This window comes from Podarcis muralis, chromosome 4 (genome assembly GCF_964188315.1).
Source record: "Podarcis muralis chromosome 4, rPodMur119.hap1.1, whole genome shotgun sequence".
Taxonomy (NCBI): domain Eukaryota; kingdom Metazoa; phylum Chordata; class Lepidosauria; order Squamata; family Lacertidae; genus Podarcis; species Podarcis muralis.
Window position 1 is genome coordinate 41,286,346 of NC_135658.1, and position 26,953 is coordinate 41,313,298.

At 39.5% G+C, this 26,953-nt stretch overlaps 2 protein-coding genes across 5 annotated transcripts in view; both read left to right on the forward strand.

Annotated features, from left to right (window-relative positions):
* The first annotated feature begins 660 nt into the window (after nt 1-660).
* Nucleotides 661-12,578, forward strand: ARL6 (ARF like GTPase 6). Of its 2 annotated transcripts, none has more exons than XM_028726798.2 (8): nt 661-815; nt 2,718-2,868; nt 5,206-5,267; nt 6,162-6,230; nt 6,855-6,949; nt 8,655-8,784; nt 10,394-10,449; nt 11,899-12,578. In XM_028726798.2, the coding sequence occupies exons 2-8, from the start codon at nt 2,746-2,748 to the stop codon at nt 11,922-11,924; spliced, it is 561 nt and encodes a 186-aa protein (XP_028582631.1). In that variant the 5' UTR covers nt 661-815; nt 2,718-2,745; the 3' UTR covers nt 11,925-12,578. The 2 variants fall into 2 exon arrangements, with proteins under 2 accessions (XP_028582631.1, XP_028582632.1); XM_028726799.2 differs by lacking the exon at nt 661-815 and adding an exon at nt 828-1,093.
* A 5,999-nt stretch (nt 12,579-18,577) lies between these two features.
* Nucleotides 18,578-26,953, forward strand: part of CRYBG3 (crystallin beta-gamma domain containing 3) — a 64,579-nt gene continuing 56,203 nt past the window's right edge. Inside the window, exon 1 of one of the 3 annotated variants that reach the window (XR_013392560.1) lies at nt 18,578-19,084. Coding sequence is in view for 2 of the 3 variants with exons in the window: in XM_028726802.2 (XP_028582635.2) it covers nt 18,936-19,084 (149 nt within the window). In the remaining variant the exon portion in view is untranslated. The remainder of the gene's footprint in view (nt 19,085-26,953) is intronic. The other 2 variants (XM_028726802.2, XM_028726800.2) reach the window with 2 other exon arrangements.

Genomic DNA, 26,953 nt, shown 5'->3' on the forward strand with positions numbered 1-26,953 from the left:
CTGGAAGTTGTGTCAGTAAGATTTTATCACGTCAACGAAGAGGATCCTGCTTGTTTTATTTAAAATGTTGCATTGGTTCCTTCCAACACTCCAGCCCCGCACATGGAGCACTTTGATAGGAACCGGAAGTGTCATGCGGCAGTAGGGTGTTTTTTTAAAAAAAAATGCTGTACCTCTTTGTTGTCATATACCTCAGGGGTTGCCATGCTCATAGAGATAAGAAAGTATAGAGTATCTCACCAATTTTTGAAGATAGAACCCCTGAAATATCTGTAAAAATGGTTTTTTGTCTTCCTGCGGCTGAAGTAAGAGCCGCTTAAATTCACAAATTCAACGTAGCTATGCTTTGGCAGGAAAATCTCTTCTTCCCTACTCAATATAAAGTGGCAGCCAAGACATCACACGAACTATGATCAAAATTAGACAATGCATGAGCCTGACCTGTATTTGCTGCTGCTCAGTTACAGCACTTCTTCAGCATTGCTCTCTATAGGTAGCTCACACTTCCCTCCAGACAGAAAGGGGGAAACAGACGATTCCAGAAACTGAACATTGGACAGGTTGTGTGAGTCTATATGGGCGATTTCCTCCCTTCTTCCCTCCCCCCGCTCATCCACCCAATAGAATCCACTGACGTCACGAAAGGCTTCCGAGAGTATAAGAATAATGAGCATTGTGGAGCCCCCGCCGTGGAGGGCGCGGCTCGTGCGTCGATTCTGTCTCCTAGGCAACGACGCAGGCGTCGGAAGAGGGTGCGCGCGGGAGGGGCTCGCTCTTCCAAGGCCTGGCAGGCGGCGGAGGCTGCGTTTCCCTTCGTGAGTAGCGCCGGTGGCGGTTGGGCGTTTCGTTTCTCCCTCAGAGGGCAAATAGGGGACGAGGGGAGCATGCGCGGGCGGAGGCTTCGACGGCTTGTCCCTCAGGGGTCAGCCTGAACCGGTGCCGAGGGGTTGGTGGGTGCGCCGTTCTGTTGTCAGGCGCCGAGCAGTTAGGAACTCTAGTATTATTAATGGCCTTTATCCTGGCATTTCTTCCGACAAGCTAGGAGCAGTTTCGTTCCCCTTCTTCCCTTTCATCCTTACAACAGCCCTGCGAGGTAGGCGAGTGCTGGGTAAAGTTCACCTCATGAGCTTCATTGGCGAGGAGGATTGTCGGGGGGGGCGTTGTGTGTGTGTTTTATATATATAATTATTATTATTAAATTTTCTGTTTTACAAATTAGAATAATCGTTTAAACATCCTTAAAATAACAGTGACTTCCCTTAATCTCTTTCCGTGGTTCATTTTGCATATCATAAAATCCTTCAGTATTCCATTATTACATCCATCAAAACTTATTTACACTGTTGAATTTATCTTAATGCTGCCAACGTTTTGAAGTGTACACAACCCCCCCCCCAATATATTCAATACAGTGGTACCTTGGGTTACATACGCTTCAGGTTACAGACTCCGCTAACCCAGAAATAGTGCTTCAGGTTAAGAACTTTGCTTCAGGATGAGAACAGAAATCGTGCTCCAGCGGCGCGGCAGCAGCAGGAGGCCCCATTAGCTAAAGTGGTGCTTCAGGTTAAGAACAGCTTCAGGTTAAGTACGGACCTTCCGGAATGAATTAAGTACTTAACCCGAGGTACCACTGTAAACATTTTCCAATCTTCTCTAAACATATGTTCTTGTTCTCTTATTCTGTATGTTAAATCTGCAAGCTGTACATATTCCATCAGCATAAGTTGCCATTCTTCTTTAGTTGGGACCTCACTTGTTTTTCCAGTGTGGGGGGGGGGGCAGACCTCAACAAAAAGTGAACACTGGCTACAACAACCTCTTCCCACCATACAGATTCTATGATTCTGTCACCTGGGCTGAGTCAGGAAGCCTCTTAGCAAGTCAGGATGAAGGAACTCCACAGGGAAAGCCGCCTTTGTAGGTGCTCTGCCTCTTTGGTGGTTCTGCTTCCCTCACCTGAGTAGCTTCTGAGGGATGGAGGGGACACACACATGTGTATATCCTCTTGCATGTGAAATAGCTTGTGGGCAGGAGCTCGTCACCCTCCTGTTTACAAGCCAGTCCTGTTCACGTCTCCTTGGAAGAAGCTACCACCAAGTTGACTGGATGTTCACCAAGTTTGTGCAGTATTGCATGCAAAGGGAGCAGCCCCCATCCCTTCTTACAAATGGATTAAGCCCCAATGAATTCAGTGGGCCTTGATTCCCCCCCCCCCCCTTTCTTTTGAATACTAGGAATGGGGGAGAAATTCAGTTCACATATAAAGAAAGGCAAACCAGCCTGAATTGCACTTTCCAAAAAACAGTACAAGAACTAAAACTCCATTATCCTTCAAAATGTGAAAGGGGGGAGGATTTAAAATGTAAAACAGATAGAATTTGCAATGTCAATTGCATTAGATATCATTGTAAATGAATTCACTAACCTGGTGACACAAAATAATCTATCTGTGATAATGCAGGTATCCATTGAACTAAAGAGTGATGCTTTAGACAGAGCGATAAGCAGCCAGGCTGCTTTGGCAAGAGACTCTTGCCAAATAATCAGCTTATCTTCTACTTGCTTAAATTAACCAACCTGCTGACACAGATTGAAAACATTTTCTCTTGGGAGTTTGTATGTACATATGTATTAAGTATCTGAAGACTTTTGCCTTCATGTCCATCTACAATAATTTCAACTGTTTTAAGTAGACATATTATTTGCAAACACAGGTGTTGACTGTGCCATTATATCAAAATTATGGGATTATTTGACAAGCTAGCAGGCTGGCTTGGTCTGAAGAAGAAAGAGGTTCATGTTCTGTGCCTTGGGTTGGACAATAGTGGCAAGACAACAATTATTAACAAACTAAAACCATCTAATGTAAGTAGTCCTTTTTAGTATGTTACCTGCTCGTTTGCCAAATCTTGTAGTAAAGATAATGCTCATATTTGGATACATGTATAGAAAGATTTCTTTTGTACCATACTGAAATTCTAATGTTTAAGATGGCATTCATCTTTATATACTGTTTTCTCTTTTGGAAGTAGATCACATTATTTTTAATTTTTGATACGATGTATAATTCTAAACTGCTTGTTCAAATGAGAATTTTCTTAGGTAGTCCTATTGTGTGATTTTCAGTACCCTATCAATGTTTATTCAGAAGAAATTCCACTATTCAAAGGGGCTTTACTCTCCAGGAAGTGTGTTCAGAATTGTAATTTTACCCATCTAATGAAGAAGAAAGAAAGCTTCCTTATTGGTTTTAATATAGAAAAGAAGAGCAGACCTCAGAAAAATGAATTAAATAAAAATATTAAACATTGCTATCCCAGGCCTTTTCTCAGGGGATATGTTTCAGAAATAGCAGAGATTAAAAGTGAATTTATTAAGATCTAATATGAGGCATCCATTGTATAGTTGGAAATACATGATTTATGCTGCCCATGTTTGGGTTTTCACAATGGCCTGTAAACAAATTTAAGTTGAATCAACTAGTGCTTAGGAAATGAATACTGTTTATACATACACACCCTTTTGCAGACATGCAGATATGTATATGTTTTTTAAATGCTATTATACCTTTCTTTAAATAGCTTTTCCTTAAATAGTATCTGTGATACCTTGGCTCTAAATACAGGGCAAGAATGAATATATCATTAAGGTCTTTTCAATTATGCTTTGACATGATTTCAGCAAAAGCTTATTGTGTTAAACAACTATAACCAAAACATTAGCATACTGGTTTGTTACTTTCAACTAGTACAGAAAGGCCACACTTATTTTTGTTAAGCCATATTAGATTGAAAACATTAAGTACTTAGTCACTAGTCGTGCTAGCACCTAAATACTAAGCCAAACCATGACTAAGTATGAACAAGCAAGCATGCATCTCTCTGGAGCAAAAGTTGTGGCCTCTTTGCTCCTCCCTGGTTTTGCTCTGCCATACTTCCTGCAGCTAAACTCTCTTTTGGCTTAGTAAAATGTTCAAAACTTCACTTGTGGCTTGTCTCATTCCAAACAAATTGCAAACTGTAGCCAAGGTTTGCTCTTAGTTTACCGCTCATGATTTGTTTGGGGGAAACAAACCAGGAGACCGAGTTTGGATGTAACATTAAATCAAACCATGGCTCAGCTCCAGATAGCAGAGAAAGAGCAAAGTAGCTATGCTTTTCGCTCTGAGTAACCTGCGTGCTTCCTCGTTCACACTTAGCCATGATTTAACTGAGCATTATGTGCAAACTGTACAAAGGTCATGGGCTGAGCTCTGCATGCATTGCAGCATTTTCCGGTCCCCTTCGCAAAGCTGTTGCCATCCCCGTGCTACTCCACAAAACTGTACAATTTGGGAATTGCAATATGTTGCTGAATGAAGAGCCATGTTTTATGGAGTGAGGAGAGGACCAAGAAAACCCTGGTCGTGGTTTATTTTAATGAGTCTTCTCTTATGTATCACTAAGTTTGGATCCAACAAAATGTACCTGCTGTCTTACTGCTACACCATCCAATAAGGGAGCAGGTGGCACTGTAGTCTAAACCACTGAGCCTCTTGGGCTTGCAGATCAGAAGGGCAGCAGTTTGATTCCGCACAACAGGGTGAGCTCCCGTTGCTTTGTCCCAGCTTCTGCCAACCTAGCAGTTTGAAAGCATATCAGTGCCAGTAGATAAATAGGTTATCACGGCAGCAGGAAGGTAAATGGCAGTTTAGTCATGCTGGCCACATGACCCAGAAAGCTGTATGTAGACAAACACTGACTTCCTCGGCCTGAAGTGAGATGAGCGCCATACCCCATAGTCGCCTTTGACTGGACTTAACCGTCCAAAGATCATTTACCTTTTACACCATCCAATGTTTCTTAAAAGCTTGTGTATTCCTGCAGTATCCATAGGTTGCCTGTTTAGGTATTGGTACTACTGTTCTCTGCTGCCAACACAAACATCATACTGCATTAAATAACTGATTTAAATAAGCTAAATATCCACAGTACTGCTACTTAGCATGTATATAGCATTTTAGTATATTCTGAGCTCTTCACATACTTAGCCAGCATTAGTTTAGCATGATGAGAATGAGCCATAGCGAGCCACGAGGGGGAAATATATGATGCCACGTGACATTTTAAACTATTATTTATTTGGATCGAGAGAATATATTACTGATTTTTAGTATTCAAATTGAACATGAATTTTTAAAGACGATTTTGTTTTCTTTTGAAGGCTCAAACTCAAGATATTGTTCCCACAATAGGATTCAGTGTAGAAAAATTTAAGACATCTAGGTAAGACCCTTATATTTCATTATGTTTATATTCTATATAATTATGTATTAGACAAGAGAATTGTCTTTCTAATAGGCTGCATTAACTATAACATTTGATTTGGTATGGAGATGTTATGCTGTGTGTAGTCATTGTGACAAGCCTGTGGGGAAGGGATCACAAATTGCTAAGACAGATTTCTTGTAGAAAAGGTCTCACATATTTAAGTGGTACTGTTGAAAATTTATGCCTTTCATATTAATGATTTTAAGTGTTGGATAGTCTCTTTAACTAGACTTAAAAGAAAACATTGTCCAGGAGCCAAGCAGCTCCCAGGCTGAAGCTTGCCCAGCAGAATTGTTGACTTTTCCGTTTGAACAACGTGCCCCGTGCCATAATAAAATTGCTTCTGAAAGTTGCCTCAACTTCAAGAGTGCCTTGCATTATAGCAAGGGTGGGATACCTCTGGGCCCCAGGCCTAATTAGTCCTGGTATCAGCATGTTTACTTAGTAGTCTCACTGAGTTCACTCAAACCATTTACTTAGTCAAAAAATAAATAGTGCAATGAAGCTATACCCCACCAATCAGCTCTGGGGGGTTGGGAGAATCCCCAGAAAAGAGTGTAGGGGGTAGTGAGAGTGATCTCCTTAGTGCTATTTTGAATTCAACCGTTGGCTTAAGAATCAATAGTTTGTTTTTTTTTGTTTTTTAAGTATCCAGTTTTGATATTTAATTGAATATGATGTGTTGCCATACAAGTTAATATAAAGTTTTCTGCTATCAAAAGCATATCAATAAGTGGTTCAATAATGAGTCAGAAGTGAGCGCTACTATGTTCAGTAGACTAGGTAATAATTGTACATAGCCATCAAAGCATTTCAGTTTTAATTTTATATATTTTTTTTTGTTTATAGTTTGTCATTCACTGTGTTTGATATGTCGGGTCAAGGTAGATACAGAAATCTTTGGGAACACTACTACAAGTAAGTTCTTTTTTATTGTGAGACTGAAATTTGCAGTATTTGTACATATGTAGAAACTACAAGTCTCTCATCATTTCTGTATGAAATTTATGAAGGTGAATGGGAGTAATTGCAAAATATGATAATGATACTTCTGTTGTGACTTAAGATAATATGCATAGGCTTGCAAAATAAAAAAAAATGAATACTTATGCGTAATTAATTTTAAGTTAACTAATGTTTACAGCAGCCTTTCCTAACCTCATACCTTCCAGATTTTTTGACTACAATACCTACCAGCTCCAGCCAGCACAACCATAATGGGAATTGGAGTTCAAAACATCTGCAGGGCACTAGGTTCCATGTTGAAGTACTCTTGCAGCTCACTTGATATGAAAAGTTGGTCTGCCTTGTTTTAGAAGTACTATGCTTATAAATCTAAGCAAAGATTCATGTCTGTTTTGAAAATAGCTTGAGTACCAGCATATGGAACATAATGTTTTTTCTAAGAATCTAGAAGGAATATGCTGCTACCAGTTAGTACAGTAACACACAACACATTGAAGTAGGATTCTGTTAATTCATTTTGTTACTCAACATTTTACGAAGCATCTAATTTGCTTCTTTGCTTTCTATGACACACAGAGATTGCCAGGCCATTATTTTTGTCATTGATAGCAATGACACACTAAGAATGGTTGTGGCCAAAGAAGAACTTGACACTCTCATGAATCATCCAGGTGAGAAGATCCTTTATCATTCACTCAGTTCTATCCTTACTATATGTCTTTGACATGAAACAACTATTTTCTTGGTAACTTTGTATTTGCATATAAAACCTCCTTGTTTTTCTCCCCAGTAGATAACTAGAAGAAAGATTTCAGTATATTTTCTGTTAATCGGAGTATCACAAGTATAATTCAAGATGAAATTAATTTAATATAAGGATACCAGAACAAATTTCAGAAATAAGAAATTAATTGAACTTGCATAAATTTTAAACTCTGAATTTGTCCCCTAAACATAATGTGCTGCAACAGCTTGTGGGCAATTCAATAAGATTTTACTACATTGGTTTCCGACAATTTGCACCAACAAGGCAAATACCTTCAGGCTGGGCCTGAGACACATCTCTCCAGCCCTCTTCACACATAAGAAGGGACTGCAAATATGCATCTCTGGCACCATCCTGAGCTTGCGTGACTCCTCAGCTAATCCCCTTATGTCTGTTTGGACACCTGTAAGGGAAGGCCTACACCTGTAAGGGAAAGCCTTGTTATGTTACATGGGATGGCTCCAGTGTAGTTGCTGAAATAATTCACTTTGATCTAACTGAACATTGAAATTGGGCGGGGGAATAATCTAACAACTGTATAATTCAGGAGTAGCGACAGATCTGTATTTTCAAAGCTTAGATTAAAAACTACACTGGAGATAGGATTTGGCTTTTATATTAAAAATAGATGCCTTCAGCAACAGCTGTAACAGAATACTGCCAAATATATGGTTGTATTTCTATTCCATAATATAGTTATTTTACATCTATGGAAGTAACTTCTCTGATGTTAGTAGACTTAATAAAAACCATGAAGTAAGATTGATGTTGATGAAATTGTTACTGATTGTATAGAATATTTATGATATATTGTACTCTGTACTGTATATCGACTGCAAAGCTATAAACTAGATTTTAGGGTTTTTTCTTGTCAAATAATTTTCCTGATTCTATATTATTGATTGGAATATCTTCACTAATTTGTCTTCAAGTGCAACTTTAACCATGATCAGATCTCAGCCCCAGAATCTTTTTTCAGAACAAGAATTGAATCCTTGCCTGTGTGAAGTAATACTACTATTACTACATGAAGTGTCTCTTCTTATGTGCCTTTTCCTCTCTAATGAGCAGTTGCAGCTACACACACACTGAGAGCTCAGTAAAACTGACTAGCAGGGCAGATGACATGGCTCCCAGGCAGGCTCAGCGTCTCTTTGTTTTTAAAAATAATTCCCTGCTTTTAGTACTTGCTAGATATAATCCACAACAAGCATATTTTGGTCAGTTCATATAGCTTGTTACATTCTTGCTGCATGCAAATGTGCCACAATCTCATAGGAGATTTTGAAACCCTGTATCATATCTACAGGTTCTGTAGAAGAGCTTCTTAATGAAACACTTACTTAAAAACAGTAAGGATATGACAGTGCATAGGGACTTAGCTTAATTATAAACTTTGCAGCCTTAGACATACATCTTTGGGGATGGGTACTTTCGGAACTGTACTGAAACATGCACCAGAGATGCCATGGCCCAGTGTTTCTATCTTAGTAGGATAAAACCTTCAAAAGATGGCATTAACAGGTGAGCAGTGTAGGCATATTGTCGCCTTGTAAAAATGTGTTTATATAAAATATGAATGGATTAACAAAACATTATGTTACTCCTAGATCTTAAACACCGAAGAATACCAATTTTGTTCTTTGCAAACAAGATGGACCTCAGGTTTGCTGTGTCATCAGTAAAAGTATCTCAGTTATTGGCTTTGGAGAACATCAAAGACAAGCCATGGCATATCTGGTAAAATTGGCTTACTTTCATTTTGTACTAAAATTAGTTTTAAGTTACTAATGCTTATATTGAGTGAAGAAAACTCTGTGATAACCAGTATACAAATACTGATTCCAAAAGCAAGCTGTAATCAGTGTCATGTTACACAGTTGTATAATGGTAATATCTATTTGTAGAAGATTGGTGTTTGAATTTGCAGGGTTGTTTTTCTAAGATAAACCAAGAAACTGACAGAATCTTACTAATCTCAGCATCTTGGAATACCTCTGGAAAGCTACCAGTGTTAGCAAATTACAGCTTGCCATTTGCTTGATGTAAGGCAACAATCGGTGGGATCAAGCTGTGTTTGCCCATCAGTGGAAAAGACCCACTGAAGCAATGATATTTCTCCTTCCTCACCTCCGCCTGCAGCCCTTATGCACCCCCCCCCCAAAAAAAAAACCTGCTCCAGAAGACTGTGGGCAATGACAAAGGCATCAGTTATCTTTTCACTAACTTGTTGGCAAGTGTGCAACATTTCAAGTTACGTCAGGCTTGTGCAGGATGAGAAACAGAGAAGTTGGTTCCCCCCCCCCCCTGCTTCTGGAGGCTGAAACGTGAGCATGGGGGCTGCCTTAAATTATTTGCAAAACCTCTGTTTGGAGAAGCTAATACTTCCTCTTTAAGTACAGGTAGTTGGTGGCGGCAGCAGTGGGGTGCGGGAGAGAAGTCCCCTAGCTACCCTGCTGCCATCCACTTACCTCTCCACTTGCCTATTTAAAGGAGAAGCACAAGTTACTTCAAACAGTGCTTTTGCAAAAGGCTTTATTCCCCTACTCATCAGCTGATGAGTGAAGATTAAATCCTGCTGCTTTGGCTGAGCAATCCAGTTCACTGGTGGGCACAGGCCATGCAACCAAAGCAGGATTAAACCCTTTCCTCTTGTCCATCAGCTAATGTCACCAGTGGCATCAGCTGATCATCGGGTGGGTGTGGTTTGGGGAAAGTGGCCTTGTGGGCTAAATTGGACCTCCTAGTGGACGAAGATGGCCAATGGCCCAAAGGTTCCTTACCTCTGTAGTAAAGACTTTAGGGAAGAGGCAGATGAAATAGGAGGCAGAAGCAAGGGAGCCAAAAAGAGGAAGAGATCATGGGCCAGAGGAAAGAGAGAAGGGTCAATATTGACAGAAATATTTTAAGAAAGGGACTGCTTACAGCTACTTCTCTACTGCTGCTACAGCCCTTGTAGTCTTATTTTCTCATATATTCCCATTGATTTGTGAGGATCTTGCGAATTCACTTAACTTTTTGTATTCTCTTCCAGACACTGCAAACACTGCTTCCACTTTGTTAGGCATTCCTTATACGGCAGGGAAACTGAACATGATGGTGTCATGTTAGATTTTGTTTTATCGCAAATGGTTGAAAGTAAGAGGAAATTGAGGTTTGCTGCTTTGGGCAGCAGCTAAGCATCTCAGCATCTTTCATGTTGGTCTGTGCTATGTACTATCTTCATACACTAACAATTAATATACTTCTGTGGCTATGATTTGATCTTAACTAACTGTAGAAAATGTAAACACTTTTTTCATTAGTTTTTTTGTGCCATTAAGAAAAGTTTGTTCTTTTCTCATTTTAGTGCTAGTGATGCTCTTAAAGGAGAAGGTTTGCAAGAAGGTGTAGACTGGCTTCAAGGTACATTTCATCATGCTTTGCATTACCAGCTTCCCTTTTCCATTCATTTTGTAGTCTTTTCTGTCATTTCATTTTGCTTTTCCCTCAATCTATTTCTGCTATCAGATCAGATTACACAGTGAGTATACTCATCAAACTTGGCTATTTGGATCCCTGTGTGTTACACTTTATATTTTTAGCAAAAATACCTCCCTTTAAAACTTCCCATTTAAATTAAGCAAATATATGGGCAGTATTGTTACTCCTAAACTAAGACTAAGAAATAGTGCTTGTGGTCTGAGTACAATGCTATAAGCGTGGAATGTATGATTCTTTTATTTATGTATACAACAGAAAGCAAGTAGCATTATGATGTAGATTACAAAAAGCTAAAGCATATTTAGTAAAATATGGCAGCTTTTATGCTGTGCATACCAGAGAATTTTCAAAATGACTAGATGATTTCTAGGTCTAGAGATAATTGCATTTTCAAGTCTCATTCTCACTGTCTGCTCTCGTTGACTGAATGAGTCTTAAGAAGTTTTATGCAGCATTCAAGCATCCCACATTATTATCCTCCACTATCCTTTGGTGTAAGTTATCATAATTATCATAATTATTGTTTAATATCTACCATTGTTTGGGCTTTAATAGTGATACTGTCTCTCTTCATTTAATTTATTATAATAATAATAATTTTATTATTTAAATGCCGCCCATCTGACTGGGTTGCCCCATAACACATTATTTAGTAAATAATATATAATCAGCTTTTATTTTTATTCCAATGGTCACTGTTTTGGAATGGAATATTCTTATAGGAAATTACTAGTTTACATAGTTAGAGTGGCAAGCTCTTTTGCATGCTTTTTAGAAGCTTTGCTCTAAGCTTTGGCCTTAGCTGAGTACAGTGTTTTATTTAAAATACACCGCTAGATGTCAGCAGAGACTAAAAGATGAGAGGCAGAGAAGTGCCATTTATTATATTGGCTGTGTGAAGATCCATGTTTACACACTGTAGTGCTGATCCATAAGAACATTTCTATGAAGGAAGCACAGGTTATAGTTCATATTTCAAGGCTCTATAAAATAGTTCAGAAGCCTTAATACTAAAGTGGTTAATACTAAACCTCAGGTTACAGACACTTCAGGTTACAGACGCTTCAGGTTACAGACTCCACTAACCCAGAAATATTACCTCGGGTTAAGAACTTTGCTTCAGGTTGAGAACAGAAATTGCACAGCGGCAGCAGCGGGAGGCCCCATTAGCTAAAGCGGTACTGCAGGTTAAGAACAGTTTCAGGTTAAGAATGAATGCAGGTTAATTCAGGTTAAGAATGAATTTCAGGTTAAGAATGAATTCAGAACAAATTAAGTTCTTAACCCGAGGGACTACTGTACTAGAATTCTGTAGCTAATATAATTAAATAAAAACAGCATTTTAACATCAACTTTATTTGTTTTACCTAGATCAGATCCAGGCAATGAAGACATGAAAAACCAATGAGTTATGAAAATGTCATAAAGATAATTTGTAGATGGACATGATGACCTCTTGAAGATGAAGACTTTTTATAGGTCTGTTTTCTTCTCTTGGCTTTTATAAAAGCCCAATAAAAATAATAATAAATATTTTTGTAACAAAATGTAGTAGCTCAAATGCACATTCATCATACTGAAGGAAAAAATACATGTGGTTTGATAGAATAATAAAATCATTGTATGTAGTCTAAAAATGCTGGTGGATTTTTGAGTCAGGGGCTCAAGAGATCACATTTGACTTCCTGATTGTGCTCACCACAGTGTTTCATTCAAAAATATGCAGTGAGATGGACCTTTACCAAAATGTAAAAGTTTTCTCTTGCTTAGAAAACAGCTATTTAAATTTTACACACCACATTTCAGTAAAAATTTGGTTGAATGTGTTTACTCCGAGCCTGCATGCAATCCTGTATTTTTATAAGAAGTTGTGGATGTTTATGAATAATATTTACTGGACTATATTGTGTTCTATAAGAAGTGAAACAATATTTTCATAAATAAAATATGTTACTAAATACCTACTGTGCTTTTAAGATAATACATTGAATATCAGCCAAGAACTAAAATAGTCTGTTACACATATTAAATCATCTTTTTGTTTTATAAAACTTTGCAGTGTATTACTCATTTTTTGCTTGATTCCTTTAATGTTAATATTTCATTCATTAATACAATACATAATCTGTACATCTTGACTTTTACATTAAACTAGGCTAGACCAAAACCATCTATTTAGCACTGTACAGTTGGTTCTGGATGAGCTTCCTACTATGAAAGGAGAAGGTTCTAGTTCCAGTCCTCTCTTCAAAACAGTCTAATGTACACATGATTTTGTGAACTTATTGAACTTCGCACATTTTAAAGGTACGTCAAACCTGTGGTTACTTTTGATTATGTCTGATCTCTTCAAGTGAGATAGTTTTGCCTGGATTTCTCACCCCCGTCCCAGATCCAGCCAGTGGGGAATCTGGTTTCTGAATCCACACCCAAAATAGTAATACAGGTAACCAAATATATGTTGATATATAAATTGTGTTCCCTTCCTGTAGCTAATATATACTGGTATGATGATTGATTAGCTACTGGACTTGTCACAATTATGTCCTTCATTTTACCTGGTCACTGAACTATGTATATCATTAAGTATTGTGTTTTCTATTTTGAGGTGAACAGAAGATGCAGTAGATGGAGGTATAATGGTAGATGGGGATCTAATGGTAGATCTTTATGCAGTATTTTTCAGGAGATTAACAAGGGTTTCTGGCCCCTTTACAATGAAAAGAACTATAAAGTTCCTTTCTCTCCTTAAATTACACTGCTGCAATGAAATTAGGCTACTGAAATGAAGAAAACTTGAGGTAACCAGGAGTGAAATTTGTGTGAATGTACTGAACTCTGTTCAGTTCTGATAATGAAAACATATCTCTAGATGCCCTGTTTTTTAATTCTAATAGTATGTCTTCTGCACCTGGGTCTTGTTACAGATCTTGATGTTCTTCTAAAACACCAAATTAGATCTGACAAGCTTGAAGTCTGCTCAACCCTGCCATACGCTAACATTTCACTAGTGCTTAATGCATAGTATGTTGAATTAAACTAACCAAATCACTCTCATTGCTGTGGTCTTCATTGCCCACCTTTAGCCTTGTAACTGCATTGGCACAGCTGCATGGTAGTAAGATATAAACACTTTCTACCAATGCAACCCAACTTCTGAAAGCTGGGCAAGTGTAGTGTGGCAACTAGTTGCCCTGCATTGCAAGCTTATCTCATGTCTTTGGGTCCAAGGATAAGTTTGTGGTGTTCAGTACTCTTTCTTTGTGGATAATAATATTAATGCAGTTTTAAAAAATAATGTATTTTCCTTACTGTATAGGAAAGATGTTCATAATAAAAGCTGTTCCTGCCTGCTTTCTCCAGCCAATAAGGCATTTGGTAACAGTTACAACTTAGTATGTGCTTCTCAAACTCTCTTCTGATATTTGGAACAGAGTTCTGACCTTTGGGGGATACACAGAAATTGTGGGGAAAGTGGGCAACGCATAGCAGAATGTTACTACAGAAGGCACTGTTCAGAGTCCTTGTAAATATGCATCACAACAAATAAACGTGCATAAATACATACATAATTTAATTTGCATGCGACCTTTCCACAGTTCAACCGTACTCAGTGTGGCTTAAAACATGAAAAAAATACATAACTCCAATATAACAAAAGTAGCCATAAACAATAAATAAAACATTTAAAAATACAAAGCCAAACTCAACAATTTCCACATAAATCACAACAAAATCTAAAACAAAGATACAAAAACCCCTGGCAACAACCACAACAAAAAAACCCTAAACAGAATTCCAGCCCAAGAGTCTGTTCAGCAATCAGCCTCAGCTTTTGTAGCTTGCAATCAGTCAGGGCTCCACCCTCCCAGGCCAGGTGGAAAAGGTCTGCAAGGCAGGAAGCAGGTATTCCAGGACTCACAGGCAAGATGGTCCATATTTGAACACCAAAGGTAATTAACACAGAAGTATGTTGGCATGGAATTTTAACCTTATACGTAAGCTGAATGAACAATTATGTTTAGACGAGAAAAATAAATAGGAATTTGCTGTTTCTGTTTTGAAATGTGTTGCTGTGATAAGTTCAATTATGACCCTTGCTTTCCAAAGGACAAAGAAGTCTGAGTCAATTAAACATGTAGGCCATTTTGAAGCATTGTAAAACTCAGCCTGCCACAGCCTACCTGTCTTTAAGAGGAAGTAAGTTTATCTTCTGAGAGCTACTACAGACTGTTTCCATATCACTTTCCTAGTTGCAAAAAGCCAAAAAATAAATAAATAGATCTGTTGTACTAGGGAGACAGAATGTTCTAATTATAGAATCCTAACTTGTGATATGTGCTTTAATTTCTCCCATAAAACAGTGCCAGCCTGGAGGCACCCATGAACTTAATGTTTGTATTGCCTTAATTTTGTTTGTTGAAACATAATTCTAGGTTGTGACAAATCCGTCCTTTAGGTGTAACTTTTCCTGTGTAAAATCTAAAACCTTTTATGTCATATCTCAGCAAATGTTTTCTTCTGTGCTATTGATCCAAAACATGGTTTTCTGTCCCAGAGTGTGCTGGAGGCTTAATACAAAATCCTATGTTTTGCTGCTGGTGGTAACAGAGCATGAGCTGAAGCTAAAATTGGGTTGCAATAAACTATTATTTATTTCAGAAAATTTATATACCACTTGACTGTAAACCACTTTAAGGGTTTAAAAACAACAACAACAGACTATACACAGTCCTAAGTGTTTAACAGTAAGGCATCCTGATAAAATGAGCCTGCGCCCTTTTTTTTGCCACTGACCCAATTGGTGAGGAAGGGGAATTCTGGGGACATCCCTTCTCTCTCTGTAATTTTAGGGCTCCAATGCATGTAGCATGTAGCTGGATTTGAAAACACATGAATAGCGAAGGGTGATATCCAATGTTTGTCAAAGCAGACCCTACTAAAGAAATATGCATGGATGCTTGCTTCTGCATACTAGTAACCAATTTGAATGAATAGCAGGAATTACTACTAAATGAATACATATTTGTAGCTTTTAATTAGAATAAAAAAGTTTTGCTATTCAATTATAGCTCTCTCTGACTTTATATTTTATTTAAAATTAGACAAGTTAAAATTTATTTTCTCAGTAGTCTGTATTTTTAAACAAATTTTTCTTAGCTTTGAACAAGCAACTTAATAAAATGTTTCAAAGGGCTCATGTGAGATGATTTTTTTAAATAAAAAAAACAACCAAGATTATTTAATTTCACCATCTGTTCAGACTGAAACTGCAATCAGCCAGGAGGTCTCCCATGTGTGCAAACCATTCTAGTCTGAATGGCTGCAGAAAATAACAGCATGTCAAGTAAGTTCAGTGTTCCTTGTCATTTGAGAGAATGACTCCAGTGAAAACTGTAGTAAAATGAGCTGAGATACTTTAAAGGATAAGATACATCCTTACACTCTGGATTTAGCTCTGCTTTTACAGACTTACTGGCTGTCTTGGGCCATATGTTGTTGCATCATATTCTCTGCACGTGGCAATTTAAGGCTTCATTACCATCTGCCTGATTTGCATGCATTTCCATGGTCCTTAATGTTGACAGCTGTGTTCAGAGGCCATTGCCACCTGCCACATGATAAATAACCTCGTATGTGGAAAATATGAATGGATAGTCAACAAATTTATATTGCCACATCTGCCTCTGTCATGGTCTTTTGATGACACAATAGGACAGAGCGGACACCACCTAAATTGGCCACAGTTTGCCCAGCCTAAATTTGTATTCCTAATACATATCCTAATGTTCATTCATTCATATACATACATTTTTTAAAAAACCTACAGATTTTGGATGCAGAAATAGTCTAGCTGAGCTGGCCCAAATAATTAATCCATTTCTAATTAGTATTGGAATGGTGTCTTTTAGGAGGAAAGGCCACTCTTTCCAGACTTTTCAACTGGATTTGAAGTGAGCCCAGTTGTATAAAGAATGAGCTTTGATGTGGTTGGGGGTGATGAATAAATAGGGGTTACTCCAGAATAAGTACTTTGGACAAGAAAGGGAGTAAAAAAGGCCATGGTTAGGAGAACAATAATTTAATCCATGCTACATAGGACTATTGTACAATGTTCTGGGTCTAAAAGTTGAGAGAATTAATGTAGTGAGTATTTCGTAAGTCTACCAACTACTCCTTGGACCGCAAGAGCTTGAAGTCATCCTTGAATGTTCCTGCATCTTTTGTATTTAAATATACATTTGTCAAATCAAAGGCAGTATAAACTATTTTAGGTTGCAGCATGTACAGTTTCAGGACTACAACTTTGAGCTCTGAGAGGAATTCCAAATTGTGCGCCTCAGGAGTTTAATGGGAGAAAGGCTAACACCTTCACACACTGATGAAATTTGGATCATGCTCTTTGTTTTCAGTCACTCATGTTGTATTCCTTGTATTTGGCTTGTTAAAAATATACCCTCTTCCTTTAAGTGTGATGAAAATAGTAATTATAGTTAAGTGTTGTCATTTATCTATTTACTTGAGAAGGCTCAATTGAACTCAATGGGACTTACTTGGGTTACAGACGCTTCAGGTTACAGACTCCGCTAACCCAGAAATAGTACCTCAGGTTAAGAACTTTGCTTCAGGACGAGAACAGAATTTGCGCGGCAGAGGCAGCGGGAGGCCCCATTAGCTAAAGTGGTACCTCAGGTTAAGAACAGTTTCAGGTTAAGAACGGACCTCCAGAACGAATTAAGTTCTTAACCTGAGGTACCACTGTATACAGGATTATACTGTAAAAAATAAGAATCCACAGGTCACTTTAAACATAATCACTTTATTTGTGAGTGTTTACAGACACTGTACTCAAAATTGGTGGACAACTAAGCATGGAAACAATAAAAAAATTGCTGAATATTGACATGTACTTTTATACATATGTTGGGCTTTGAAAAGATGGACTCACAATAAAAGCAAAACTGCAATTACTAAACATTAGTGACCATTCCCAAAAGCCTGGGGGGAAAGCCATATTTTGCACTGGTGTGGGCACTAGCTGAATTTCAGGGAACAGGAATTTCCAAAGCCAGGGTGCCACCACAGAGAAGGCCCACAAGTCACTGCCAGATATGCAATTCCAAGTGGTAGGTAGGACACTAAGTAGGGCCTATCTTAACTCACCAGCAGGATTGTAGGGGGGCAGGAGGCTAGGCAATCCTTCAAATGCTTTTAAGTATTCAGTAATGTACAGCTTATAATTTGTAAAAGGAGCGCACCCCCTTTGAAGTGAGTTATGTATGCAAATTAAAAGGGAGTGTTGTGGTACCTCCATCAAATCATGCACCTAACAGGATGAAGCCCGAGTGAACTTAATGGAACTGACTTCCAAGCAAGCCTGTGTGGCATAGTGGTTAGAGCGGTTAAAGTGCCGGACTAGGGCCTGGGAGACTAGGTTTAAAATCCCCTGGGGGCTGGGTGACCTTGGGCCAGTCACAATCTCTCAGCCTAAACTACCTCAAACTGTTGTTGAGATTAAATCAGAAGGGAGAGAACCATGTAGGTTGAGCTCCTTGAGCAAAAAAGGGGGATATAAATGCAATAATATAAATATAAAACCTGTGTAGGATCCAGGTGCATATTTTGGCAGGTGTTTTCAATGACGGAGCAGGTTCACCAAAAACCTGTGCCAAAATGATTTTAAAGTCCCACAAGGCTCCTACTCTTTTCTTGTCCTGCTTGCCTGCAAGGCAAGAGGCTTCAACAAGACTGGCTCTCTGTGAGGAAATTAGTTGGGTGGTGTTTTTTTTTAACATTTCAGTTTGGCGGCTGCGAGGCAGAGCTGTTTGGGAGGTCGCCCGCTTTGCCTCCGAGCGGAATGCAAGTCGCCTCCCCGTTCCCGCTGCCGTCGAGAAACCCACGTGCCTCGTGGTAACCATTGTTTTCTGTGCTGAGGGGAGGCTGTAACTCGACCGACCTGAAGTTCTTGGCAGAAGCGAGAGAGGGAGGCGGCGGCGGCTGCAGCAGCAGCAGCACCAGAAACCTCCTGCCCAACCCCGGGCCGAGAGGAGCCCACGCTCCGGGTGCCTGGGGAGAGAGAGGGCGGGCCGTGGAAGAAGGGGCGTGCTCTGGAAGCGGCCATGGCTCCTCCTCGTGGGCCGGGCGGCCGAGGGAGCCGTGCAGCGTTTCCCGCCTCCACAGGGGGCAGAAATCAGTGGCTGGCTGCTGCTCGGCATACTTCCTTTTCCCCGCGTCCTGCCGCTGGAGGACCGGACTAGAAACTTGGAAAAGAGGGCTGCTGCTGCTGCTGCAAGCGCGGGAAGGGACCGAGGGGGGACAGCCGCCTCTCGCAGCCGCCAAAGGAGGAGGAGGAGGAGGAAGGAGAGGGCAGCAGCAGCTCTCCTTGTTTTCTGCCGGTGCCGGGAAAGATGTCCGGCGGGAGCAGCCGAAGGAGAAGCGGCTCCTCCTGGCACAGCAGCTTCTCCCGACTTTTCTCCAGGAGCCCGTCCAAGGAGCAGGAGGCAGCGGGCACAGCAGCAGCAGCAGCTGCTCCTCCTCAGCAGCCGGGCGCACGCAGGTAGGGAAAGGGCGCGAGCAAGGCCGGCAGCGGCGGCTCGTCTTCTCCTTCCTTCCTTCCTTCTGGGCTCGGCTGAATAAGTTGCTGCTCTTCGCCGGGCGGCTCGGTCGCCTCAGCCCCTTCTTCGAGGCTCCCCCCTTCGCGTTTCCCTCGTCGCCGGCCTTCCCCGCCGGTCCCAGCTCTTCTCTGTCGCGGCGCCCCATCGCTGGGCGACAGAAGCAGCTGTCTTGCTGCTGGGACTGGCGGGGGGAAGCGCGCGCGGCTGTGGGCGAAAGTGGCATTTCCTGGTGGGACAACACGGGCAGGACACTTCTTCGCCGCCTTTCTCCCCACCCCGCAAAAGAGTCTGTGCTGGGCGGGTTGAATGAGGCTGGATTCCCCCTGGGTCACTCGAGTCCGCTGCCTTGTTTCTTTTCGAGCTCTTTCTTTCCCCTCCTACTTTCCCAAAGAAATCAGAGTTGGACCCGTTTTCGATTTCAAGCACTTTCTCATTTTGGAACAAAGCATTTGCCATGAGGCATTCTAGTCAGAAGTGCTTAACGTGGCACTCCAGATGTCACTTGCAAAAAGGGAGTTCGTGGGGACTGACAGGGCAAGCGATGTCTTTCATATCAGTATATATATATATTTGTGAACTGCCTTTGGGTCCTGAGTTGTGATGGGCAGTATGTAAATATTCAAAAAATAATAATAAATCTATTACTCCAGCAGTTAATAATTACTGGCAAGCACATCTCTGAGGTTGAGCAATCTGAAGTAGTTGATATTCCATATGGATGCCCTTAAAGTTCATTTCCTATAAAAGCAACTTCCCCCCTCCTCTCCTGCCAAGCAATTCTGACTGAAGAAGTACAGTATAGCTGCCATCCTAGACATTAAAGCAGCAACTTGCATCCTGCTAAACATGCGTGGGACTGTGCTACAGCAACATAACACAACTTTTAGTAAAGTAACATAATTTTGAATCTCTGTTAGGAATAACTTTTCTCACATACAGGAAATGCAGAGGTTCTCTGTAGAAACTAATTACTGTGCAATTATTTGTAATCACATTCCGGAGTCTGAGTTAACCTAGTCCTATTACAAACCTCCTGACCAAGCCCACAAAATACTGTACCATGAAACTGCTTTACTGCATACAGTAACCCCTCATTTCACATGCATTTGACTTGTGTCAATACGCAGTCAAAGGTGGGCTGGTTGAAATTGTGCAAGCCAAGTCTCAAGGAAGGCAGAGGATTTTAAAGTCCTTTTGAACCAGGTTGACCAAGCAGACCAAGCAGTGCGAAAGGAGCTTTTAAGCTCTTTGCCTTTCTTGCTGGGAAAGGCCCACTTGGTGCATTGGTGCTGAGAGTGCTCTCTTTCCCTTCACTCACTAGCCACAGGGCAACTGAAGAGGTTTGACTATATGTGATTTACAGGCATATGTGGGAACCTTGGAACTGAACCTGCACATAAGATGAACTATACGGTATATTAGACCTCTCCACGTTGCTTCATCTGGTGAATAAGCAGCTGTAATATCTTTAAATGGGGTTTTAAATGTTTATTCTGGATTTTAGCTAAACCATAATTAGAATCAAGTGTTTTTGTTGGTTAAAATGAAGGAATAATTCCTTCACAGAAATATATTTTTGTTTCTGGCTTTGGCCATTTATTGTACAGGAAGTTGTAAGCCATTTGGCATCTTGTCTTGGTTTTTGTTGAGCAACGAGTCCTCTTAAGGTATGACAAATAATAAGATGGAAGATTTCCTAGATTATTAAACAATGTAAACAAAAACATTGTTTGTTTAGGAAACATGCCACAGATTGGCTTGTAGTACTAGTGCTACTATAAATTGGAAAATTTTCTCGTGTGTGTAAAATTGAAGAAGAATGTGGAATAAACTTGTTCTGAATTGCACTGGACACATTTCTTCTTAAAATTGCATATGACTTAGTCCCTTATATCCATCAAGTTCATTATGAATAGGATGCACGTCTATCTCAACTGTGTGTAAATCTCCCTGCTTTACTGATTACTATCTCCAGAAGCAAATACCGGTAGTCTTGACACCTTGCTGGGCTCCTTCATGAGGAAGGGCATAGTATAGAGTGAATAAATGAATAAGAATAATAGTAATATCACTGCCGTGGTGGAGAGAGTTAAAGGTTTTCATTTATTTTCATTGACCAAATGCAGCCTACTATATATGAATGTTTAAAGTGACACAGTATGAGTACTGAACTCCTCCCTACCACAGCATGTACATTAGATGAAAGTTTTAAGACAATATGTACAGTGTTAATGAGCCCTTTACAGTCTTGTGAGACTGTCATTTGATTCAGATTGTGATAATAGATTTTCCACTGTATAGCAGGTTTGGATGTGGTAAAGAGATGTTATGTACATGAACTATGTGTTTATAGTTGTAGCATATGACTGATGTAGACTGATTATGTGGGCTTTATTTATAAATATTTCTAGGTGGCTTGCAACATAAAAACACAAAAGCCATTAAGGCAACAGAAGATAAACACTACCAAGTATTTATGAGACAGTGCTGTCTTAAATTGTATGTTAAAACCATATATGCATTTAATAACTGTCTTATTAGAATAAAGTTTATACTTTTGGATTCTAGTTAACTATTGTTGTCTAATAAACGTTTTCATTAATGGGTTATTCATTTAGGTTATAGTTACAGTTAAATGCTCACCATAATCTTTTGCTATCCTTGACTCTCCCTCCTCTCCCCTCTATTGTCTATTTTTTATCGTTAGCTTTTGGGGAATGGAACCTTCTTCTTTTTCAGTTTGCTACATGCACTTAAATGGATGTGCTGTACAAAAAATTAACAGTGACCCACATCTATTGGCTGATATCCAACATTAATCTTAAGAGTGCATCCATTTATTCCAGCAGGTCTACTATGACTATAACTGAGTTGGATCTCACCCTTAGAGTAGAATAATTTAGTTACTGTGCATCAGATAGAATGCCCCTCCCCCCCAAAAAAAACAGATACAGTGGTACCTCAGTTGTTGAATGTAATCCATCCCAGAAGACCGTTCAACTTCCGAAAAGTTTGAAAACCGAGGTGCAATGGGCAGTTGGCAAATTCCATTGAGAAATGCGCCTCAGAAGCCATTCGACTTCTTTTTTTTTATATATATAAATTTTTTATTGCGTTTCTTTCCATAGTTTTATAGGTTACAAACAAATAACATAATTGCAAGAAACAAATTTTCCCTTTTTTTTAACAACAAAAACAAACAAAAACAACTTGGACTTCCCCACCCCTTCCGATTCTGCGTTATTTAAATTAACAATGTCAGCATTTTGTTACCTTATTTCATGCCTTATTGTAACTTTCAAATGTTATGTACCCAGATTCGATATATTGTATCTCAGTTTCAATGCCTTTAAAATAAACATAACATGTTCGATTCAAATTGTCTCCTTTTCTCTTTTATCACTTATTTTACAATTTACTTAATCATGATTGCTAAAGCATAACTTTTCCTAATCATGCACTATCTTAAGATTCATACAGCTTATAGTATTTTTGCAAATAGTCTTTAAATTTTTTCCAGTCCTCCTCAATTGTTTCTTTATCCAGATCTCGGATTCTGCCGGTCAGTTCAGCTATCTCCATGTAGTCCATCAACTGCTTCTGCCATTCCTCCAGCGTGGGCAAATCTTGTGTCTTCCAGCTCTTAGCAATGAGTATTCTTGCTGCTGTGCTAGCATACATAAACAAAGTTCTGTCTTTCTTTGGCATTTTCTGGTCTACCATGCCCAGCAGGAAGGCCTCTGGTTTCTTGGGAAAGGTATACCTAAATACCTTTTTCAATTCATTATAAATCATTTCCCAGAAGGTCTTCACTTTTGGGCAGGTCCACCAGAGATGGAAGAAAGTCCCCTCTGCTTCCTTACACTTCCAACATTTATTGTCAGACAGGTGATGTATCTTAGCTAACTTGACTGGGGTCATGTACCACCGGTATATCATTTTCATAATGTTTTCCTTCAAGGCACTGCATGCCGTGAATTTCATTCCGGTGTTCCATAACCTCTCCCAGTCTTCAAACATAATATTATGTCCAACATCCTGTGCCCATTTTATCATAGCAGATTTAACTAACTCGTCCTGTGTGTTCCACATAAGCAGCAAGTTATACATTCTAGATAGAATCTTGGTCTTTGGTTCTAACAATTCTGTCTCTAGTTTCGATTTCTCCTCCTGGAAACCAACTTTTTTATCCATTTTAAAAACCTCTTGCATTTGAGCATAATGTAACCAATCTCGCACCTTGTTTTTTAGTTTATCCTGGCTCTGTAACTTCCAACTGTCTCCAATTTTTTCAATTAATTCCCAATATTTCGGCCAGTAGGCCTCCATATTGGGTCTTTTTCGAGCCTTGGCCTCCACCGGTGACAGAAGCCATTCGACTTCTGAGGCGCATTCAAAAACGGAAGCATTTACGGTACTTCCGGATTTTCAGTGTTCAAAAACCAAAACATTCGGCTTCCAAAGCGTTCAACAACCGAGGTACCACTGTATGGGCAAATCCCCCCCCCATGCTGCTAAACTACAATTCCCATCATTCTTGGTCCCTGGCCTTGCTTGCTGGGGCTGATGGGAGTTGTAGTTCAGTCACATCTGGAGGGCTAAAAGTTTCCCACCCCCAATTTTAAAACACATTTCTTTAGCTCATGGTTGCAAGTAAAAGAACATAAATGTTGGTTTGTGTTTGGCTGAAGTTTAACTTTATGGTTTAGAAAACTGACAACAGTGAATAGTGAAATGAAGTAGCAGTCCCATGGAGCTAGCACACTAAAGATCTTAATGGTTGCTGCTGATTTGCTGTGGAAAGATCTTGCAGCATATCAGCTGATGATCTTCACCTGAGAGTGTTCCTGTTTGCTGGCTTCCTTGGAGACAGCTGGCTGAAGGACCTAGCAGTTGTGAGGCTGCTCAGCCTTCAGAGATTTCTCTGTCCAGCAGTTTTGTGACAAAGCCTCTATGCCTACTCTTTGCTGGAGAAGGCAAGCAGAATACTGTAGCAGAGAGGGCTTATTACTCAGGAGAAGAGGGAGGAGTTCTTCTGACAACCTCCACCAAATATATACAACCCTTTTCTAGCTTTCCCAAGGCAAGCATGTGTGTATTAGCCAACATTTTGGATGATACTCCTGGTAGCCTAATACTAGTACTATTAGACAATTCAGGGTCTTGGTTTGGAGCAAATATGAGTTTGATTTAATATTCTGGGCAAGGTTAGGATGGTTCCTCTGGTAGAGATCTTCCAATGCCTAACCCCCTCCTAAGATTGCTCTCATTTGTCCATTCAGTGCTGATGAACCAGGTTTGCAAAAGGTCACTTTCTGTAAATCACTCTGCACTTTTTAGGACAGACCATTTTGAATAAATATGATGCTTGATTTATACCCTTGAATTCTGGAGTTTAGTCTTGTACATATACAGGGTAAAGAAGTACAACTGCAGAACTTTCTGTGACCACTGGGAACTGAGTTCTAGCATCTTGTAGTCCTGAAATAATTTAAATAACTCTTATTTATTTTGCAATGCCTGCTAGGATTTTCTTTTGCTATTACTGTATTTTATAGCCGAAATGAAATTGCTTTTTGACATTTAAAATTGCTACTGCTTAGATTTCACCATAGACATCATTTTCAACATCATAAATATAACAGGCACTTTAAACATTTACATAATCCTGTTTTAAACTGATGGATCTATGAGCATATGCAAACATGGGCCAGTATCATGCGGTCAATATTTTGTATGAAGTATTAAGGTCAATATTTTGTTTTCAAATACAGGATATTGCTGCTCCTTTCTTTGTAATTGTTTAAATTTAATCAAAATTCAATATTCTCAAATGTGTTGCTGCGAAGTAGCAGAAACATTACTTTTAATTTGAAAATCATGTTGGAATCTTCCTTTGACCTATTTGTCTAATGTATAGTCTGTATTAATATTAGTTGCTATGCTTGACAGATGACAGTAGGAAAATCTCAGTGTAATCTGCCATAATCCTGATGCTCAATATTGACCTTGAGCTCTGTACAAAAATAAAACATTATGATGTTCATATGTACTGCAGATTAAAAAATTTGCTTTGTGTAATATTGGTCAACAATATGTATTTTTAATGTAACAGTTAAAATTTGGTGACAGTAAGTTTTTAGTCCAAATTGGTCAAGAAGAATGTGCATTTTATTTTTGCACTCCAAATTGGAGCCCTAAATCAGAAATAGACCCATACTGTTTAGTTCCCAGGTTGTGAGCATTATGTGAAGCAGAAACAGTTTCCTAGTTGCAGGCCCCTGTGAAGGGGTGGTTCTTCCTCACCCTGTAGCCACCTTCCAGGCTGTTCTGGAAGGCCCTCCTGAAATTTTAAGATCTTTGAGCGGCTGCAGAGGAATCTGATAAAACAGCATCCCCCAACTTCCATTTGCAGATTAAAGGCCCAGAAGCGAATAGGCCTGAAAAACAGCATCAAGCAGCTGATTGCTATAGTGAAACTCAGCGGCTTAGTTGCACAAATAGCTGGTTGCCTTAGCTGTTATCCTCAATATTAATAATTCTTTATCCTTTCAATATTTCTAGAACTGTTTTTTGGATTATTTGAACTTTTAAAATATTCCTAAAGTCAGAGAACTTCAATATGCTCTCAGGAGGAACCTAAGGGAGAGCATGTGTGAATGTAGCTGAATTAGAGGCACTTTCTGTAGTAGCTCGTATGGTAAATGCATCCATAATTCCATGTATCCCTGAACTTCTCCCCGTATCCTTACTATCCTCTGTCAGCCCCACCACCATTGTGCTACTTAAATTAATGAGGGATACTGACACTAGTATTCTACTCAGTCCTAGCAGGGTTTAAAATCTATTGCTGTCAAGCATCATTCTTGGAATGACAACACCCTGCATAGTCTTTGAAAGTCCAACCCAGAACCCCTGTCTTCCAGTTTTACCCCTCCCATACTTACCCAACATACTTACCCAACTGCATTGTCAAAGCCAAGACATCTCTGTTCTCCTGCCAGCGCTCAGTTTCCTTCTAAGTTCCAAGCATTGCTGCATAATACGGCAAACAAATGTTTGTATACATAATGTGGGTGGGGTGGTTCAATAAAGGAAGAGAAGGGATGGGCTTTTTCTTTACACATTCAGAGGATTGTTGTGCAGAACAAAGGTAAGGAAATGCACTTGGACAGTCTTTGAAGATTTGTGTTCTCTTGTATATGGTTTGCACAGGCGATTTGATTTGATTTTCAGGTTATGTGATTGAACTGGGCTGCTTCAGCAGCTTGGAAATAAAGTCTATTATAACATCTTGTATGTTCTAATTTAATTTCACCTTCTTCTAAATCTAAGGCTCTGCATTAAGACTTTAAGCCTTTTCAAAGTTGGTTCATATTTCTTACAAATTCAGAATACAGTATTTCAGAATACCTACTTTGGCTCCTGCCATTTTAATAAAAATTATAAGCAAGGTATATAAACAGGAGTTTGCCTGTAAATTTTTCTGCATCAGTCTTTGTGACCCTGAGTTCCAAAAAAGTTGGCTTTGAGGGGGGGCAGTGGGTGTTCCATTCCATTTTGTAAGAAGGTGAATTTTCATTTTCGCAATAGTATTAAGAATACACTATCTTTTCGTTCTGTTATTGGGTGAATGCTTAAGGGAGTGCAGTTGTGTGGCCACTTGCAAAGGAGAATTGGAAGGTGGGAAGTGGGAAGTGGTGCTCAGCCTTTCCTCTGCCTCCCTATTCTTCCCTGCAGTCCTCCCCTCTCCCCCAAGTCTTCAAGTCCCAATATGAATTTATTTCCAATCTCAGAATTGGCTGGAGGAA

What these genes read in the sequence shown, in the direction of transcription:
- ARL6 (XM_028726798.2), top strand. Translation starts at nt 2,746, where the DNA reads ATGGGATTATTTGACAAGCTAGCAGGCTGGCTTGGTCTGAAGAAGAAA. An exon ending in GAAAAATTTAAGACATCTAG is followed by an intron (nt 5,268 to 6,161) that starts GTAAGACCCTTA and finishes TTTTGTTTATAG; the next exon opens with TTTGTCATTCACTGTGTTTG. An exon ending in AGGTGTAGACTGGCTTCAAG is followed by an intron (nt 10,450 to 11,898) that starts GTACATTTCATC and finishes TGTTTTACCTAG; the next exon opens with ATCAGATCCAGGCAATGAAG.